The sequence below is a fragment of the Eulemur rufifrons genome, chromosome 30 (assembly GCF_041146395.1).
Source record: "Eulemur rufifrons isolate Redbay chromosome 30, OSU_ERuf_1, whole genome shotgun sequence".
Lineage (NCBI taxonomy): Eukaryota > Metazoa > Chordata > Mammalia > Primates > Lemuridae > Eulemur > Eulemur rufifrons.
Window position 1 is genome coordinate 99021970 of NC_091012.1, and position 20239 is coordinate 99042208.

General features: G+C 45.9%; 2 protein-coding genes and 1 pseudogene across 3 annotated transcripts in view; 1 reads left to right on the plus strand and 2 right to left on the minus strand.

Moving 5' to 3' along the window:
- FGD1 (FYVE, RhoGEF and PH domain containing 1) overlaps positions 1 to 2324 on the plus strand; it is a 45086-nt gene extending 42762 nt beyond the window's left edge. The window contains exons 17-18 of the mRNA XM_069463293.1: positions 831 to 974; positions 1509 to 2324. Of these exons, the coding sequence (XP_069319394.1) occupies positions 831 to 974; positions 1509 to 1814 (450 nt within the window). The 3' untranslated portion in view covers positions 1815 to 2324. The remainder of the gene's footprint in view (positions 1 to 830; positions 975 to 1508) is intronic.
- A 124-nt stretch (positions 2325 to 2448) lies between these two features.
- TSR2 (TSR2 ribosome maturation factor) lies at positions 2449 to 7586 on the minus strand. Of its 2 annotated transcripts, none has more exons than XM_069463295.1 (5): positions 7506 to 7586; positions 7253 to 7343; positions 4620 to 4711; positions 3722 to 3889; positions 2449 to 3500 (listed from the first exon to the last, which is right to left on the minus strand). In XM_069463295.1, the coding sequence occupies exons 1-5, from the start codon at positions 7584 to 7586 to the stop codon at positions 3366 to 3368; spliced, it is 567 nt and encodes a 188-aa protein (XP_069319396.1). In that variant the 3' UTR covers positions 2449 to 3365. The 2 variants fall into 2 exon arrangements, with proteins under 2 accessions (XP_069319396.1, XP_069319395.1); XM_069463294.1 differs by having other exon boundaries at positions 2453 to 3500; positions 3722 to 3898.
- A 3684-nt stretch (positions 7587 to 11270) lies between these two features.
- Positions 11271 to 11627, minus strand: LOC138378655 (large ribosomal subunit protein P1-like; annotated as a pseudogene).
- Between the last annotated feature and the right edge of the window lie 8612 nt (positions 11628 to 20239).

A 20239-nucleotide genomic window follows, 5' to 3' on the forward strand; every position in this document is an offset into this window, starting at 1 on the left:
GGAAACTGAGGCCCAGAGAGGTTATTTGCCCAAGATACACAACAAATGAGTGGCAGAGCTGGAATTTTTAAAAATTAACAAATTGCCTTTTCTTATTACAAAGTAGCATAAGTAGGACAATATAAAGAAAAAAATAATAAAACACCACATTCCTTATACTCAGAAGTTAACACTGTTGACACATATCCTTCCTATCTTTCCAGGCATTTGCACATACACACATTTTTTAAACAAATCAAGGCATTTATTTTACCACTTAAGAGCACTTACTCTGTGCCAGGAACTACTCTAAATGCTTTGCATATATTAATTCATTTGATCCTCACAACAGCTCTTGGTGTTCTCCTTCCAAGTCAATACACTTTCATCTCAAGCTGGGATTCTGAGCCAGACTGTGTTAACCAGCAACCCCCCACCACCACCACACCCACAATGCTAATGTAGGGAAATGGATGTGTGATGAAATGAAAACAGGTGAGCCGTAAATGCATGAATGACTTGAGGAAAAAATGGACTGACGGAAGAAAGAACACCTGACTGGCATTTAGATGCCGCCACTGAGATCTGTACACCCCTTCTACTGGCTTTTAGAGGCAGCAGCCACGGCCTGAATCAGGCAGACAAGCCTGGGTTTGAATCTCAACTCTAGCTGACTCACTGGGTGACACTGGGCAAATCACTCCTGCCACCTGAGCTTCAGGGTCTTCATGAGACATGGGAATAGCAGTCCCTACACTGGAGGGGGTGTTAATGCCAAGAGGAGCCAGGCTAGGCCTTCTGTCAACATTGATTCCACCCCCACCTCCTTCGCCCCCTGTCTCCGACCACAGAAACAGGCCTCAGTGGCCGCAGAGAACAGCGTCATCTGCAGTTTCCTGCACTACATGGAGAAGGGTGGGAAAGGATGGCACAAGGCATGGTTCGTGGTCCCGGAGAATGAACCCTTGGTGCTGTACATCTATGGAGCCCCTCAGGTGTGCATCCTACTCCTCTGAGTCCCCCACTTCCTCCCAGTCCTTGACCTCTCCTTGGCCTTGGCGGAAAGGGTGAGCCTAGCTCAACCTAGGGTGAAATCAGAAGCCCCACCCTTGGGAGCCAAAGACCGGCCAGAGACAAGGAGTGATTGTGGGCCAAGGTATGTAGGGAAAACGGGGGTGAGATTGGGGGGCTGGCTTCCTGGAGGAAGCAGGAGTGGAGATGGGACACTGCTAGGTCCAGTTTGGAGCAGAGAAGAATATGCAGATGGGACAATAATGCAAAGGCCTGAAAACATTTGGTACACTAAAGAGAATAGCTCAGCTGGTGTGGGATTGTAGGAGACGGCAGGTATTTGAACCAGCATATGTTTTGGCCCTAGTTCAGACATTCTCCTGTTGATAATAGTAGAGTCACAGAAGGTTCTTGAGCAGGGGTAGGAAAAGAGGGGACCAGATGCAAAACTAGTTAGAAGTTGGGGCAGGGGGAAGGTCCAGCCCCAGGGTGACCACAGCTCTGTCCCTCTTCCCTAGGATGTGAAAGCCCAGCGCAGCCTGCCCCTCATTGGCTTTGAGGTGGGGCCTCCTGAGGCAGGGGAGCGGCCTGACAGAAGGCATGTCTTCAAGATCACCCAGAGCCACCTCAGCTGGTACTTCAGCCCTGAAACGGAGGAGCTACAGCGACGCTGGATGGCCGTGCTTGGCCGGGCAGGCCGTGGGGACACCTTCTGCCCAGGGCCCACACTGTCTGAGGACAGGGAGACGGAAGAGGCACCAGTGGCAGCTTCAGGAGCCACTGCTGAACCCCCCGAAACCCCCCAGACCCGAGACAAGACCTAGAGCATTTGGGGGGAACCGGGAGCCCCCACCCCACACTCTAGCTGCCCATGTCCAACTGGGGGCTCCAGCCCTTTCCCTCCCAGCTCAGTCAATACTTGAACTTCCCACCACGGGCACTTTCAATCCCGAATGCTGGGTCTTGGGTTTTTTAATTCATCTTTTCACAAAACGTGGGCTTTTAAAAAAAATATTCCTACAGTGATATTAATTTTTTCTTAATCCCTATACCCAGGGAGGGTGGGAGCTGTTGCTAGACCCACCTGAATTAGGCCATTCCCCATTCCCCCACCCCCAATTCCCCAACACCCTACAGAGGCTGCCTCTACCCAGTTCCTTCCAAAGCATCAGAGGCAGGAAACCTGGATTCAAGTGCCAGCTCTGCCACTGACCCTGGGGCCCCGACCCATCCCTGCCACCTCAGCCAGTGTCTTCACATGTACGACTCCACTCGGGGTGGTGACTAGACCCTTCCTGCCTCTCCCATGGCTTACGGCTTCTACCCAGCCCCAAGGCTACCCAGTATTTTATCGTCCAGACCCATGGCAGGGCCACTGGGCAGGACAGGGGAATGGGGGGAGGACAATGGATAATCTTTGTTTTGTTTTGTTTTGTTTTTTTTAAGAAAAATACAGTTTATTTCTGGCTTACGGTAACTTTCAGAGCCCTGCTGTGCTCTGTTTGTGCATCTGTTTGTTTGTCCAAAGTACCAGGCTGCTAGGGTGGGCCCAGAAACCACTCCCTTGCTGAACTCTGAAGCTCGGCTCCTAGAGGCTGATTCCAAGGCTACTCACACGACAAGCCACAGATTAAGCAATAAGGTATTTATTATTTATTAGGATCCCAAGCCTCATCCCTGGACCTAAATGGGATGGGATAAAGGGTGAGGAAAGAGGCTGGAGGAGATGGAAAACAAAGCCCAGCTCTCCCAAGCTCACCACCTAACCATGGCCTTAGAATACCTGAAGGAATGCAGGGCTGGAGGCTGGGCTGCAGGAAGGGAACACTCCTGTGCGGTTCCATGTTTTGGGCAGGGGTACACAGCTGCCCTGTGGCGGGGGGCGGGGAAAAGGGAGAGGCTCCACAGCTACTTTCATTCACATCTTTAACTATTTTCTCTTCCATTTGCATGTTCATCTCACCAATCTTGACCCAGCCAGCCCCCTAGCACTGCGTACTGGTTCTCCTGCTGGTCCTCTCCCTCCACAAATCCACCTGCGCACTGTCAACCAGCATGTAGCTCCTCCAGCCACACCCACACCCACTCATGCCCCTCTTCACAATGACTGCACCCAAGAGACACTGTGCTGGGAAACCCGTCCTCATCACTCAGATGGTAAATTAAGGCCCAGGGGGTATGCTGGACCAGGTCCCATCACTCCCAAAACCAAGGACCCTAGGGCTTTTCTTCCCTTGGAGGGAGCTGGATAGGGGAACAGGAAAGAGGATAAGGGTGGGGTAACCAGTCCAGAGGTCTATAACCCTCCAAAAGAGCCCCTAAAAAGCAAGTTTCAAAACTAGCAAATAAGGGGCCCAAACCATTTCCAGACCCACTTATTTCTTTCTCCGGACAATGGTCCAGCCATCTTCCACTATATCTTCTTCCTTAATAGTCTGAGACTCTGGAACAGAGGGTTCAGGCTGGGAGCAGACTCCGTCTGTAGCAGCCCCATCATTTGTAGCTGAGACCTGGAGGGGAAATACGAGAGCTAAATACATTGGCCAATTGGGGACTCAGGCTCTGCTCCCAGCTTTTCCAAGACTGGCTATGTGACTTTAGGAAAGTTCCCTGCCCTCTCTGGATAATACCACCACCACCACCCCCCCACTCTGTGAATCTAGCTTGCTCTCCCAGAAAATTGAAAACACCTGTATCCCCCACACACACACCCACGGGGCACCCACTTCACCTCCATCTCTTCCACACTGCCCCCATCATCTTCATCCTCATTAGTCTCTCTGGCTGTCTTAAGTGCAGTGGCTGTGGACCTGCACTTTCTCTGAGTGATGTGGGAGGCCATCTCCCTCAGAGCAGCCCCATCACCTCTCTCGAAGTGGTAGAACATGGTCTGCAGCTGCTGGCTCACCTACAAAGAAACATTCAACCAGCTTGGATTTTTGAGCGACTCTACTATGCAACCAGCCCGTGTTTGCAGCAAGAGTGGGGCATGGGTTGGAATTTTCCAGAAGAGAACAGGTATCTTTCCTCCCCAAGGAGTTCACCAAAGAAGCAACCACATATGAAGGGCTCAGGTGAGGGCCTGTAGCATCGAAGGAGAGCCCTATAGCAGAGAAGGCCCTAGAACTGGTCTTTGAAAAAGATATAAAAGGGAAGGCAATCTTATCAGGGGGAGCAACGTTAACCAGAGCAGGGATGAAAATGTACCTGGCCCGGCCTGCCCTGCCCTTGGGATGGGGGTGAGGAACAGGCTTCCCTGGGAATGGTATATGGAGAGAGGCAGGGTTTGGAAAGACCTAGAAAGACTAGACTTGTTCCTCTAGGCAACAGGGAGTCATAGAAGGGTCTTGTGCAGGACCCAAGAGAAGAATGGTTAGAGCCAAGAGTCTTGGCCCAAAACAGACATTTGGGGAACAGAAAGACTGCAAGTGGCCGGGCGTGGTGGCTCACGCCTGTAATCCCAGCACTCTGGGAGGCCGAGGCGGAGGACGGCTTGAGCTCAGGAGTTTGAGATCAGCCTGAGCAAGAGCAAGACCCCGTCTCTTAAAAAAAAAAAAAAAAAAAAAAAAAAAAAAACCCCACAAAGACTGCAGGCAAGGAGATGGCAGCTATGCCCACATTAAGCTTACCTGGGGCAGACTCCCATCCTCCACTACCGTATCAAATTCATTGGTCATCAGCTCCCCGAGGAAGTCCTCCACCTCATTTAGCTCCAAGTCAGCTGAGTAGAAAAGGACAGGTCCCTTTGGTCAAAGATCAGCCAACTTCATCACTCCTGACTACTCTCTTCAATACCTACTTGGTAGGTCTGCATCTGGTTGGTGGGTAAAGGCCCAAACTATGAGTCTTTCATTTGTTAGAGTGCTCTGCATTCTAGGTTTTTACATGTTTTTTTTTTTAAAAAACCCACTAAATTTTAATACCTAATTTCTAATCTTGAATCCTACCAAGCCCTCTTCCCACAGCTCCCAGCCCCACACTCACCCTCTTTTGTTCAGCCTATTCTAACCGGCCTCCCCTCTGTGTGACCTTGAGGAAGCTACTGATTCCTCTCTGAGCCTCGGTATTCTTATCTGTAAAGCAGGGCAAATGGTGGCCTCATCAAAGGTCTGTTATGAGGAGTCATCCAACACAATGCCTGGTACAGGGGAGACCCATAATCCATATTAATTTCCCATCACTCAAGGGCTGAAGTTTTTGAAGCGTAGAGATCTTCACAGCTGTGGCTCCACTAATACAGGAGGCCACAGACCAATGGGACAGGTAAGAAGAAATGGATGTAGTACTTCCAATGATGAAACTATCATGACCTTGACAACAACCCTATTGTTAAGCCCTCCTCTCTGGGCTTCAGTTATCTTACGGGCCCATGCTCTATTTTTTTCTGAATTAGAGAGTAACTCAAGAAAGTCTTCCACAAAGCTCCTCACCCTTCTTCCCTCTATATGCTCTCCCTGGGAGAGCTCATCCATCCCTTTGGCTTTCCCCACCACTCAAATCTAATATTCCCCAAATCTGTCTCCAACTCAGACTACTCTGTGCTTGGGTGTTTCACAGGTGCCTCAGGCCCTCCATATCCAAAGCCAGACTTACGACCTTACCCTCCAAACTTGCTTCTCATCCTCCCGGATTCCTCTATTCCATGAAAGGCACCTAATCCACCCAGCAACTGAAACCAGGATCCTGCCTCTTTTTCCCTCCCCTCTACAACCAAGCACTCTCCAAGACCCTAATCCACCCCTTCTTTTCCATTATCTATTTCCATTGTCCTATTTCAGGCCTCATCATTTTCTAGATAAAAGCAGCCTTCTCATCAGTCTTTCCCTCTTCAGTCCATGCTCCATAATGATTACTTCCTGAACTTTCCAGCCAGTAAATCCCGTCCTATTACTCACCTTAGAACCTGCCCATGAATTTTTATCACCTACTGCAGTGTTTCATAGTTTGCCTTTCAGAAATATTTGTTCTGCTGAGTTTTAAGGGAAGCTATCCATAGAAAGCTAATGGGAAACAAAAGCAAACAGGTTTCTTTTAGTGGTTCTTATTCTTATCCAAGCCTTTAATATGCTTATAAGTGTTGAAACTCAAGTGGGAGCTGAAGAAAAGAGCTTTTCTTACATAATTTGACTGGCGAAGCTTTTTCTTCACTGCATCTAACAGGACTAGTCTTCCATAGCATGCATTTTGGCAAACACTGGCCAAAATAATAACATCAAAAGCACGTGAGGCCTTCCATGTCTTACCCTTTTGGGAGGCCTCCTCATCCCCCATCTTCATTCTCTACTACTCCTCCACACCACCCCCATGTGCACACACCCTTCCTCCAATACTGAGCTCCCTGCTACTTTCCAAACATAACACATTACCTCCTCATACCGCAGAATTTGAATATTGCTCTCTCTGCCTTCCCCACCCAGTGAACTCCTCATCCCTAAGACCCAGCCCAATCACCACCTCCCCTGAGAAGCCTTTTCCCGTATCATGTCACCCCATGCACCCTGAGCTCCTCTTTATTAGAAAACTCATCACTCAGGGTTATAACTGTCTGTTTATTTGTCTGGATCCCTGACTAGATAGTAAACTTTCTAGAGAGAAATGACTCTGCCTAATGTCATCTCCAAGGCTAGAAAATGAAGAATTTTGTAAAAAACCACGTACTATGCACAGACCCTCTGTCTGGCCCCTTGTTCTTGTATAACACTCAAGCCTAAAAATACAGATCTTTGCTGTCCAAATAGCTACATGTGGTTACAGAACACTTGAAATGAGGCTAAGGCCAAATTGAGATGTACTGAAACTGTAAAACACCAGATTTTGAAAACAATACTACAAAAGGTGTAACAAATATCTCAATGTTTTATACTGATTACATGTTGAAATGTTTTGGGTACATTAAGCTTGCTAACACACATTGTTAATTGCAACTGCGTCACGTTACGTTATCAAAGTGGTTGCTAAAAATTGCAACTCGCATATTTCTAACGGACAGCGCTGGAGTAGATACGTTTATACCCATTTTAGGAACTAGGAAACTTAGTTTCAGGGGAGCTAAATTGCCTTATCCTGCGTGATACCATACGTCAGTGGCCCAGCCCGTAAGGCACTGGAACCCAGGATTTTGCCCCCAAAGCCTGTACTTGTTCCACCTCGCCTTCAGGTACCAACCTACAATTGCTCAAAAAGAAATGCAGGCCCTCCAGAATGGGGCACCTCTTCGCCACACCCCTACACAGACGGGTCGCAGGGCCGCACATGCACTCACCATTGCGGATGAAGTAATCCTCCACTGCACCCCCCAGCCACTCAGCCTTCTCCAGACTGTGCACACCCCCGAAGCCATTCTCCACAGCGATCTGCGAACACAGGCCCAAACCCACCACGTCAGCTTAGGAGCTGGGCTGGGGTGGCCAGGGGGTCCTCCGCTTACGCCACCCAGCCAAGCCTCAGGCATCGGGCCCAACTAATTCCTGTTCTGCCCCGGGCAATAATCTTCATCCTGCCGTGGCCCCACTCACCTGCAACGCCGGCCAGGCCTCCAGCACCGCGCGGACCCCAGCCCGGAAAAGAGCGCGCATATCGTCCCCAGCACCCGCCATCATGCGGCCCAGTGCGTGTGACGCCCCGGCGGCCCAATCCCTGCGCAGCTTGGCGCAGGCAGAATGAGCCGGAAGCCGAGCTTAGAAACACAGATTCTTTTTCCGCAGACCTGGCAGCAAGACTAGAGCAATAGAAAAGTGTATCAGAGCGATCGATGACACCACCGCAGTTAATCTTTTTTTTTTTTTTTTTTTTTTTGAGACAGAGTCTCGCTCTGTTGCCCGGGGCAAGTGCCCTGGAGTCAGCCTCGCTCACAGCAACCTCAAACTCCTGGGCTCAAGCGATCCTCCTGCCTCAGCCTCCCGAGTAGCTGGGACTACAGGCAGGTGCCACCATGCCCGGCTAATTTTTTCTATGTATTTTAGTTGTCCGGCTAATTTTCTATTTTTTAGTAGAGACCGGGTCTCGCTCTTGCTCAGGCTGGTCTCAAACTCCTGACCGCGAGCGATCCGCCTGCCTCGGCCTCCCAGAGTGCTAGGATTACAGGCGTGAGCCACCGCGCCCGGCCAGCAGTTACTCTCTTAAAGGACACCAAGCGTGGAGGACATGTGGGGCCATGGGTTCCGGATCCATGGGTACTTCGCAGGAAAGAAATGGGGAACTTATTACAGATACAGATTCCAGGCCCCAAGGCAGAGGACTCAGTGAGCATAGCCTAGAAAATCTAAATTTTATTTTTTAATTTATTTTTATTTTTACTTGTTTTTTTTACTTGAAAATCTAGATTTTAAAAAAAGCATCCTAACTTCTATAGGACACTGCAACCAACAGCAGCGGAATACAGTGGGCCCTCTGTGTCTGTGGGTTATATGTCCGTGGATTCAGCCAAACTCAGACAGAAAAATTTGGGGAAAAAATTGCATCTGTACTGAACATGTACAGACTTTTTTTTCTTGTCATTATTCCCTAAACAATACAGTATAACAACTATTTACATAGCATTCACACTGTATTAGGTATTATTAATATAAGTAATCTAGAGATGATCTAAAGTATACAGGAGGATGTCCTTAGGTTATATGCAAATACTACACCATTTTATTTTATAGACAAGGTCTTGTTCTGTCACCCAAGCTAGAGTGCAATGGCATGATCATAACTCACTGTAGCCTTAAATTACTGGGCTCAAGCGATCCTCCCACCTCAGCCTCCCCAGGAGCTGCAATTGCAGGCGCTGGGCACCACACCCAGCAACTATGAAATTTTATATCAGGGACTTGAGCATCCGTGGATTTTGGTATTCTTGGGAGATCCTGGAACCAATCCCCTGTGAGTACCCAGGGACAACTGTACACATTTTTCTGAAGTGCACAGGAACATTCTCCCAGACAGATCATATATTAGGCCATAAAGCAGGCCTTAATAGATATAACAGGATTGAAATAATACAAAGTATGTTCTCCAACCACAGTGGAGTAAAATTAGAAATCATTAACAAAAATAAACATGTGAAATTCACAAAAATGTGGAAATTAACACACTCCTAAATAACAAATGGGTTAAAGAAAAAAATCACAAGGAAAATTAGAAAACACTTTGAAATGAATGAAAACAAAAATATAGCATAACAATTTATGAGATGCAATTAAACCAACACTTAGAGGGAAATTTTTAGTTGTAGAAGTACATGTTTAAAAGAAGAAAGATCTCAAATTAATAACCTAAGCTTCCACCTTAGGAAACTAGAAAAGTAACCCCAAAGCAAGCATAAGAAGGGAAATAATAAAGATTAGAGCAGAAATAAATGAAATAGAGAAAATCAGTGAAACCAAAAGTCAGTTATTTGAAAAGATCAGCAAAATGTATAAATGCTTAAATTAACTAAGGGAAAAAAAGAAAGATGACTCAAATTACTGAAATTATGAATGAAAGAGGGGCCATCACAACTGACCATTCAAAAAAAGACCATATATTGGATGATACTATTTGTATGAAATGTACAGAATAGGCAAATCTATAGAAATAGAAAATACATGAATGGTTGCCCAGGTCTTGGGTGGAGAGAGAATAGAGTGTCACCCCTAATGGGTTCAGGGTTACTTTGGATGGTGATGAAAATGTTCTAAAATTAGATGAGGTAACGGTTGCTGTGATGGGCTAAATTGTGTCCACCACTCCCAGATTCATATTTAGAAGCCCTAACCCCCAGTACCTCAGAATGTGACTGTATTAGGAGATAGGGCCTTTAAAGAGGTAATTAAGGTAAAATGAGGTCATATGGGTGGGCCCTAATCCATTATGATTGATGTCCTTATAAAGAAGAGATTGTAGGCGTGGCACATGCCTGTAGTCCCAGCTACTCAGGTACTCAGGGGGCTGAGGCAGGAGGATCCCTTGAGCCCAGGAGTTTGAGTCCAGCCTGGGAAACAAAGCGAGACTATCTCTAAAAAAACAAACAGACAAAAAACTAAGAAGAGGAGGAGTTTAGGATGAAGACAAAGAGGGACACAAACAGATGTGTGCACAAGAGACAACCACTTCTACACACAGCAAGAAGGCTAAGGAGAAAGACAAGGAGAAAATCAGAAGAAAGCAAACCTGCTGACACTTTGGTCTCAGACCTCTAGCCTCCAGAACTGTGAGAAAATTAATCGTCATTGTTTAAGCCACCGAGTCTGTGGTATTTCCTTACGGCAGCCCTAGCAAACTAACACAGTTTACCCTGTAAATATACTCAAAACCATTGAACTGTACACTTTAAATGGGTGAAACATTGTATGTAAATAATATCTCAATAACTATTTCTGTGTTTAGAAAAGTAATGTAGGATATTCCCTCACACAGTAAAGGTTGCAAACTTTGCACTAAACCATGTTAACAAACAGTTCTGACATTTCTGTGCCTGTCCCTGTGCTGAAATACTGCTAGTTCATGAAATTTGGTCAGATGCTCGAGAACTTTGAAGTCTGGTACAGAAGACTATCTGAGGATTATAGAGTGTGATCAGCGCCCAGGGTGAAACTATGTTTTGAAGGATCTGAATCAGATACAATTTTGCAAGCTGTCTTTAAGAAAAATAGTACAAAATTAGATACAAAAGTATTTCTTTAAAATTATAAAACAAATCACAAATTTTACAAATTACAAATTTTTAAAAACTGACAAATGTGGCCCAGTGCGGTGGCTCACACCTGTAATCCTAGCACTCTGGGAGGCCAAAGTGGGAGGATCTCTTGAGGTCAGGAGTTCGAGACCAGCCTGAGCAAGAGCGAGACCCCTCCCCCGCCCCGTCTCTACTAAAAATAGAAAGAAATTATATGGACAGCTAAAAATATATATATAGAAAAATTAGCCGGGCATGGTGGCGCATGCCTGTAGTCCCAGCTACTTGGGAGGCTGAGGCAGAAGAATCGTTTGAGCCCAGGAGTTTCAGGTTGCTGTGAGCTAGGCTGACCCCATGGCACTCTAGCCTGGGCAACACAGTGAGACTCTGTCTCAAAAAATAAATAAATAAATAAATAACCTGACAAATGCCACAAACATCTTAAAAAACCAAAAAAAGTAAAATATTTTTATTTGCCACCTGACTCTCTATTAATTTTGTCTACATGTTTTTGGATGTAAACTCTTTGATATCCTCTCTCTATGACAATCATTTTATAATACTTTCTAGAGAGAATACAAAGAATTGATTTCTTTTTTTAAAGAGTTCAACTTTTTATTGAACATGTTATAAAAGAGATTTAGTCAAAAACACCAAAGCCCAGGCCATCGTCAGACTCCTCAGATTCTTCTTTCTTTGCTTCCACTTTCTTCTCCTGAGCTGGGGCAGCAGAGGCGGAGGGGCAGGACCTCCTGCTGGTGCAGCACCAGCTGCTGAAGCAGGTCCTCCAGCCCCTACACTGCAGATGAGGCTCCCTGTGTTGACATTGGCCAGGGCCTTTGCAAACAAGCCGGGCCAAAAAGGTTCAACATTTACACCAGCTGCTTTAATTAGGGCATTGATCTTATCCTCCGTGACGGTCACCTCATCGTCGTGCAGAATGAGGGCCAGGTAGATGCAGGCGAGCTCGGAGACGGAGGCCATGGCGCCGGTGAGTACTGGGCCGGCACTAGTCGCTGGAGGAAGTGAGGGCCTCACCCCAACGTGACCTTAGCTTTCTCAGAAGGACCGAGCACCTTGACGGCAGCTGAGGAAAAGGGAAAGAATTGATTTCAGTTCAATTCAGTTGATCAAATTTTTCTTTTTTTTTTTTTGAGACAGAGTCTCACTCTGTTGCCCAGGCTAGAGTGAGTGCCGTGGCGTAAGCCTAGCTCACAGCAACCTCAAACTCCTGAGCTCAAGCGATCCTCCTGTCTCAGCCTCCCGAGTAGCTGGGACTACAGGCATGAGCCACCATGCCCGGCTAATTTTTTCTATATATATTTTTAGTTGTCCATATATAATTTCTTTCTATTTTTAGTAGAGATGGGGTCTCGCTCTTGCTCAGGCTGGTCTCGAACTCCTGAGCTCAAACGATCCGCCCACCTCGGCCTCCCAGAGTGCTAGGATTACAGGCGTGAGCCACCACGCCCGGCCCAAATTTTTGAATTATCTAGTTTCTTTTACATGTGAGCTGTAAGATTTCAGGGTATTTTAACTTTTCTTGTGCAGTGACAAAGCTTAAACACTCTTCAAATTGACCGTGCTCAATAATGAGAGACCTGGAAGCGGCCTGTGTAAGCACAGGGTCCTGAGGTTTCAGTTTTATTATTTCTATGATAATTTCATCTCTGTGTGATGCTAGAGAAGAAGGAAGCACAGGGGCCCATGGGAGTCCAGCAGAGGGTCCCTGACCCAGCCTTGAGGGCTGTGGCAACCTCTTGGAGGAGATGGTGCCTGAGCTGATTGATAAAGTTTGAGTGGAATTTTGCTGGGTGATGCGGAGTTTGTGTGTTGGGGTGGAGGGTGTTACCAAAAGGAGGAAAGAGCCTTCTGTGCAGAGGAAGCAATGTGTGCAAATCCACAGAGGCAGGAAGCAACAGGGTATGTGATGATAAATACAAGCATTCCCAGACTGAGAACCTCAGGGGCATAGGCCCCTCCAGAGCGCCAAAGACTTATTTTCATGGACTCAACAATCTAGGCTGAGTTCAAAGGGCCCAAAGGAAGGCACTGAGAATCTCAGTTTAAGTTCCCAGGATCTGAGGCCTCAAACATACATGGATAGAGTAGGCCTGTTAGATATTCCCGCCCATGGAGTCCCCCTCTGGCCTCTAAACAAACCAAGGCCTCTGAATGAACACTGAGATTTGGCCTTGAGACTGAAGTCCAAGGCTGAGGATCCTAAGTGACAGGCTTCTTCACCTTTTCTGTGCCTTGAACATTCATCTGGCAATCTGGTGAAGCCAATATATCCTTTCCCAAAATAATGTTTTTAAATGCATAAAGTAAAATACAGGTTTACAAGGGAAATCAAGTGTATTTAAAATATAATTATCAAAAATATTACAAAAACAGCATTCCAAGTTGCATATTTGTTTTCCAATTTAAAAATTACAATTAAAAAAATACCAGGCCGAGCGTGTGGCTCACGCCTGTAATCCTAGCACTCTGGGAGGCCGAGGCAGGAGGATCGTTTGAGCTCAGAGTTCGAGACCAGCCTGAGCAAGAATGAGACCCTGTCTCTACTAAAAAAATAGAAAGAAATTAGCCAGACAACTAAAAATATATATATAAAAAAATAGCCGGGCATGGTGGCACATGCCTGTAGTCCCAGCTACTCAGGAGACTGAGGCAGGAGGATTGCTTGAGCCCAGGAGTTGGAAGTTTCTGTGAGCTAGGCTGATGTCACAGCACTGTAGCCCAGGCAACAGAGTGAGATTCTGTCTCAAAAAAAAAAAAAAAAAAAAAACCAGAAACGAATTGTAATATATGTGTTAATGCAGTAAAAACTATGATCTGCTAGCAGGTTAAATTACTACTGTGATTTTGAAGTAATGATGATTGTAAACAATATTTTAAGAGATCTGATGTAAAAAAAAATCTGTGTATTGGTGACAAAGTCGTAGGAACTCTTAATACTACTGTGATTGGTTGTCACATTCATTATTGAAAGAAATGCTCAATTTCATTAGAGGTTATTGAAAATAAAATCTATTCTTTTCACATCCAAATACACAGGACACCCCAGATTCTATGCATGATACTTTGTAAGTCCATGTATTCCAGTTTAAGTATCCTAATCTAGCACAAACATTTCAGGCTAGGTTGAGTCTTCAGATGGCCATATCAAAGTGTCCAAGACTGAACTCCCAAAGCCTAAGCCCAAACTCAACCCCCAGCATGAGACCTCAGACTGAGTTTTAAGACTGAAATACAGACTGAACCACCATGTTGAACTTCTGGTGTCTAAGTGCAAAGGGTGGTTCCAGATAGAAGGTTTCAGACTAAGGCCCAGCCTGGGATCCCAAGACAGAGCCCCACACGCAGAGAACCTCAGGTAAGGTCATCACATCGAGATTCCCCAGGCTTGACCTCAGGCTAAAATATCCCAGACTGAGCTCCCACTATCTCAGCCTTCCAAAGCTGACCAGACTCAGCCACCCAGCCTGATCTCTGCAACTGGCACTCAGTGAGAGGTTCAGTCATATCTCAGACCAAATATCAGGCTCCCATATTGAACCCTCTCCTGACCAAACCACCAGAATGAGTGTATCAAGACTGAACTGTCGGCCGGGCGCGGTGGCTCACGCCTGTAATCCTAGCACTCTGGGAGGCCGAGGTGGGTGGATTGCTCAAGGTCAGGAGTTCGAGACCAGCCTGAGCGAGACCCCGTCTCTACTAAAAATAGAAAGACATTATATGGACACCTAAAAATCTATATAGAAAAAATTAGCCGGGCATAGTGGCGCATGCCTGTAGTCCCAGCTACTCAGGAGGCTGAGGCAGTAGGATCGCTTAAGCCCAGGAGTTTGAGGTTGCTGTGAGCTAGGCTGACGCCACGGCACTCACTCTAGCCTGGGCAACAAAGTGAGACTCTGTCTCAACAAAAAAAAAAAAAAAAAAAAAAAAAAAAAGACTGAACTGTCAACATCTGAACTCTCAAAGTCATGTACCCATAATGAGCCTCTAGGTAGAGCCATAGGACTGAGCCCCCAAACTTAGCTCCTTGAAGGAGTCTGGGGATGGATATCCTGCAAGTGGGCCCAGGCTGAGTTCCCAGAAGGATCCCTCACATACTGAGCCCACAACTCATCCCCTGGACCACTGAAAGTACAAACTGAGCCCATGTTCTTCTTTTTTTTTTTTTCCAAAATATTGTAGGGTACAAACGCTTAGGTTACATATATGGCCTTTGCACCACCCAAGTCAGAGCTGCAAGTGTGTCCATTCCCCAGACAGTGCGCACCACACCCCTTAGGTGTGAATTTACTCATCCCCTCCTCCTCCTCCCACCTGCCTGACACCCAGTGAATGTTACTTCCATATGTGCACATTAGTGTCGATCAATTAGTACCAATTTGATGGTGAGTACATGTGGTGCTTGTTTTTCCATTCTTGTAATACTTCACTTAGAAGAATGGTGAGCCCATGTTCTGAAACAGGTTCCCTCAGACTGAAAACCTAATATCTGAGCCCCTAGATAACATGCCCAAAATGAGCTCTAGAGAGAATTCCCAGAGAAAGCCACCAGTATGAGCCCATCATAGCCATGAGACTGGATGTCACAGACTCTAAACTATAGGGAGTGTGATTGATCAAGGGCCCCAGCTGCTGTTCTGAAACCCATCCCACATTTGTGCAAAGGCAATACTTCCCCATGAGCTACTCCCAACCAATAACTGAGTGCAGCGGGGATACTTTGGAATCTTTGGCTCAAAAAATCCTGGACAGCCTAGCCAAACCTTCCTTGCACGGCAATCTAGAATACTTCCACCCAACCTTCCCTCCCTCCCTCCTTAGTTTGGGTGAGACCACATCGCATTCTGCCTTCCATGGCACCCTCCCCATTTCCTCACATGGGCATTTCTCCTAATAAAATCCTTACACACTTAATCCCATCTTGGTGTCTGCTTCTCAGGACTAACACAAATTTCTGAGCATGAGACTGTGAAGTTAATAGCTTCATACTAGGTCTGGCGAGGTGGCTCACGCCTGTAATCCTAGCACTCTGGGAGGCCGAGGCAGGAGGATCACTCGAGGTCAGGAGTTCGACACCAGCCTGAGCCAGAGTGAGACCCCGTCTCTACTAAAAATAGAAAGAAATGATCTGGACAGCTAAAAATATATATAGAAAAAATTAGCCGGGCATGGTGGCACATGCCTGTAGTCCCAGCTACTCGGGAGGCTGAGGCAGAAGGATTGCTTGAGCCCAGGAGTTTGAGGTTGCTGTGAGCTAGGCTGACGCCATGGCACTCTACCCCAGGCAACACAGTGAGACTCGGTCTCAAAAAAAAAAAAAAAATAGCTTCACACTGAGTTGCCCATGTCTGAGACCCTCAACTCCCATTTCCAGAATGAGCCTGAGATTCCAGGTTCTTATCTCCAAACCAATACCCTAAGTCTAAGTCCTCAGATTTGTATGGAAGAGAGAGCAACCCAAGCAGAACAGGCTAGACCACCGGCATGAACTCCCATTTCCAAACTCTTAGGCTCATGTTTGAAGAAGTAGCCTCCAAGACTGAGCCCCCATTCTAACTGCCCAAGAATGAGCTCCCAGATTATCCATTCAACTGAACCCCCCTGAGGAAGCTCCCACACTGAGTCCCAAGGCTGAGCTCCCAGTGTCTAATCTCCCAAGACATATCCAAAAATGAATCCCCAGACAGGCATCCAGAGAGAGAGGGTCCCTGACAACCTAGATTGAGGACACCACACTGATCCCAAATATAATGGCTGAAAGTTAATCCCCCAAAATGAGCTGGTCCCCTTAAACTGAGCTTCCAAAATCTGGGCCCACAACCCAAAGCCAGAATGAAGCACCAGGCTGGCAATACAGAGGCTCAGACATCCGCTGGGCTGAGCCCCACATGAAACCCAAAAAATCAAGCTCCCAGATTGAACTCTTATATTGAAAATATTAGTATGATCCCCCCAGTCTGAGCACCTCCAGACTGAGATGCCTATAAACAGAATACCAAGAATGGGAATCTGTAGACTGAATCAGTCAGACTGAGCTGAGTCCTTTAGCATAAGCTTCTTGACCAAGATTCCCCAATTGTGATCATTAAACTGATTTCCCCAGATTGAGCTTCTAATCTCTAGAATCACAAATTCCTACTCCCAGAATGAGTACCCAAAATGGTATCCACAGAATCAGAAGCCCAGACTGTGAGTCCCAGACTAAGACATTTATGTGGTAAGGCTGCTAGCTTCATACCCCAATATCCATTCTCCCTTTCTTCGTTTGGAACAGAACCCATGTTTTTAACTAGGTGGACATCAGTTCAGCTAAAAGACTACATTTTCCAGGCGCCCTTGCAGTTGGGTATGGCCATGTGATAGAAGCTTTGGCCAATGAGATTTAAATGGAAGACAGGAGATGTTCCTTTGGACTGCTTTTACTAAGAGAAATAGAGGTTTCTATGTTGTTTAAGCCATAATTATATGGCAGTCTTTCTGTTACATGCAATCACATCTGATGCCAACTGAGCCCTCCTGAGTGGGCTGATGTCTGAGCTATGATAACTCAGAACTCTAAATCCAGATCCCTATGCTGATCCGCCAACAGTGAGTGATCCAGACAGAGTCCTTGACTGATAAATACAGTGAGATTGATCTTGGGGACTAAGCTACCAATGCCTGAGCCCCTAGACAGACTACCATAAAGCAGATGACCCAAACAGTTTCTAGACAAAACCCCAAAATGAGGTCCACAGAACAAACACCCTGCCAGAGACCCCTGAAGAAGCTTCCCAGGCACAAGAGACTCCTTTTGAAGAATTAAGTTTCAGATCCTAATTCTAAAGCCATACTCAGATATGCAAAACAAAACTCATATTGCCAACCTCAGAATGAAACCCTTGGATGGAGCACCAACCTATCACATCCAGGGTGAGCCCTTTGACTGTGTCAAGTAAGACTGAGTACCCCTAGCAGTAACAGCTCCCAACTTGGGTTCTACAGAGGAAAATTTCCAGGTAGAGTTCCCTGATCTGCGAAACTGAGGTCCCAAGACTGAGTCCATCAGGCTAAGAGTCCAGACTAACTTACCTGCAACGACAGCCCTAGGTGGTCCACTCAGGTTGTTCAGACTGAACCCAAGAATAGGCCTCCAGAGTGAGGCCCCTAAACTGATTCCCCAGATTGAAATCTCTAGACTAAGGTCCAATACGGAAACTGAGATAACCAGTGACAGTGTTGAAACTTATCTGAGCCTTGTGTTCCTGGAAAGCAGCTATGGGCAAAAAAAAAAAAAAAAAATCCCCTCATGCTTATGTGCTCTGAGAAAGGGCTAACCACAAAACACCTCCCTGCTCCCACATATTACAAGATAAGACTCACCTCCACCTTTCCTCAATGACTCAGATAAGACCTGCCTTTATCCTTCCTCATCACCCCATAAGACTTTTAGATTATCAACCCTTGCCTACTTGCCTCCATAAAACCCCAGTCCCCTTCCTTTTCTTTGAGATGTTTCTCAATAGTGTATCGTCTCCCTATTGCAATAGCCTGAATAAAATCATCTCCTTAATTGTCCAGTGCATTTTGTCTTTTACACCAGTCTCAACCCTCACACCAAGGTACATTGTATTCAGATCCTCAGAAAAACTGCCTAATTCATTCACTCATTTGCCAAATATTGATTGAATTCTGACTATGTACCAAGCACAGTGCTAAGCACTGAGGAACCAACAAGACAGACAAAGGTTCTGCTTTCACAGGGCTTACATTTGAGTAAGGATAACAGAGGAGAGAGGATGATTAGGGAAAGCACTTCTGAAGATGTAACATTTAAGGCGTATTCAGAAGGAGGAGATGGAGAGGCAGAGGAAGAAGTTTCCAAGAAAAGGGAACAGAAAGCACAAAGGCCAGGGTGACAGTGCTTAGTAGGAGAGGGAAAGAGCTACAGGAGATGAGGTGAATGACACAGGCAGGGACCTCATTAGTCATGGTGAGAAGTTTAAATTTTATTTTAAATGTAATGGAAAATGTTTTATGCAGGTAAATGAAATTATCTGATTTACATTTTTGAAAGACCACTTTGGCTACTGTATGGAGAAGGAGTTATAGGGGGGCAAAGGTAGAATCAGGGAGACAAGAGACAATGGTGGTTTGATGTAGGTTAGAGATAGTGGGGACAGAGAGATGTGGACAAATTAAAGATAAGTTTTAGAGGTAAAAATCAATAGTATTCCATAATAGACTGAGTGTGGAGGAGGAGAAGGAAAGGGATGATTCTCAGCTTTCTATTAATAGTTCAATAACTGCTGGTTGTACTGAGATGGGGAAGGTGGGAGGAGGAACAGACTTGAGGGAAATATCCAGATTTCTGTCTTAGACATGTTCAATTTGAGGTGCCTGTGAGATATTCAAGTGGAGATGACAAGGGGGCAGTTGGGTCTACAAGCTCAGAGAACTTCAACATTTAGAGGTCAGCAACGGAGACTGAGAAGAAACATATTTCAAGGAGGGATTGATTTGACTGTCAGATGCTACTGAAAGGATAAGTAGGATGAGCAAGAAAACAAAACAAAACAAACAAACAAATAATCTGTTGGATTTGCCAACATGAGGTCTTTGGTAACTTTGACAAGAGTTCTGTGAAGTGGTATGAAACTAGACTGGAGTTGGTTGAGGAGGGAATGGAGGTGAAGTGGGGACAGAAATGTGTAACTTATATCTGGAAAAGTTTTTTTGTGAAAGGAACAAGAAATAGGTAGCTGGAAGAGCTCATGGAATTCAAGGGGGACTCTTAAAGAAGGTAGATAACAGAGCAAGTGCATGTGCTGATAGGAATGGACCCAAAGAATAGAAACCAGTGATGCAGGAGAGGGAAGTAACCGAAGGAGCAAAGTCTTTGAGTCCGGGAGAGGAGTTGAGAGAAGTGGAGGGACCTATCTTTGATATGAGGAGGGACAGTTCCTCTATGTGACAAGTCAGAAGAAGAAGAAGAGGAAGTTGGATGCAAAGAGGATTACGTTTGGTAGTGAGATAAGGAAATTCCCATCCAAATGTGTCTATCTTTTCAATGAAGGGTGATGTGAGGCCATCCACTGAAGGTGAGGACAGAGGCTGTGATGAGCAAGGTTTGGGAGGAGAGAAGGTATGAAATGGTTATCTCTGAGAGTGGGGAAGTGGTCACAGCAGTATTGCTGTGCTAGTAATGCCCATTTGAGGTCTGCAATCGATAATTTAGAGTGAAATCATTGACTTGTGTGTTTTTTTGTCTCTAATAACATTCAGCTGCTCTCATGTGAATGTAGAGGAGGCAGAATATTGACTAACCCAAGTTGTGTTTGGCCAAGTCAGTATACAGATGGGAGGGAGGAGCCATATTAGTTTTCTATGCTGTGTAACAAATTACCACAAATTTAGAAGCTTAAAATAGCACCCATGTATTAACTCACAGTTTCTGTGTGTTAGGACTTTGGGAACTAATTATCTGGGTCCTCTCCTTCAGGGTCTAAGTTGCAATGTGAGTGTCAACCAGGGCTGCAATCTCATTAGAGGCTTGATTAGGGAAATTAGACTAGACTCCCAAGCTCCCTCAGGTTGTTGTAAGAATTA

What these genes read in the sequence shown, in the direction of transcription:
- TSR2 (XM_069463294.1), bottom strand. Translation starts at nt 7,586, where the DNA reads ATGGCGGGTGCTGGGGACGATATGCGCGCTCTTTTCCGGGCTGGGGTC. An exon ending in AGGCCTGGCCGGCGTTGCAG is followed by an intron (nt 7,344 to 7,505) that starts GTGAGTGGGGCC and finishes CTGTGTTCGCAG; the next exon opens with ATCGCTGTGGAGAATGGCTT. An exon ending in GGATTACTTCATCCGCAATG is followed by an intron (nt 4,712 to 7,252) that starts GTGAGTGCATGT and finishes TTTTCTACTCAG; the next exon opens with CTGACTTGGAGCTAAATGAG.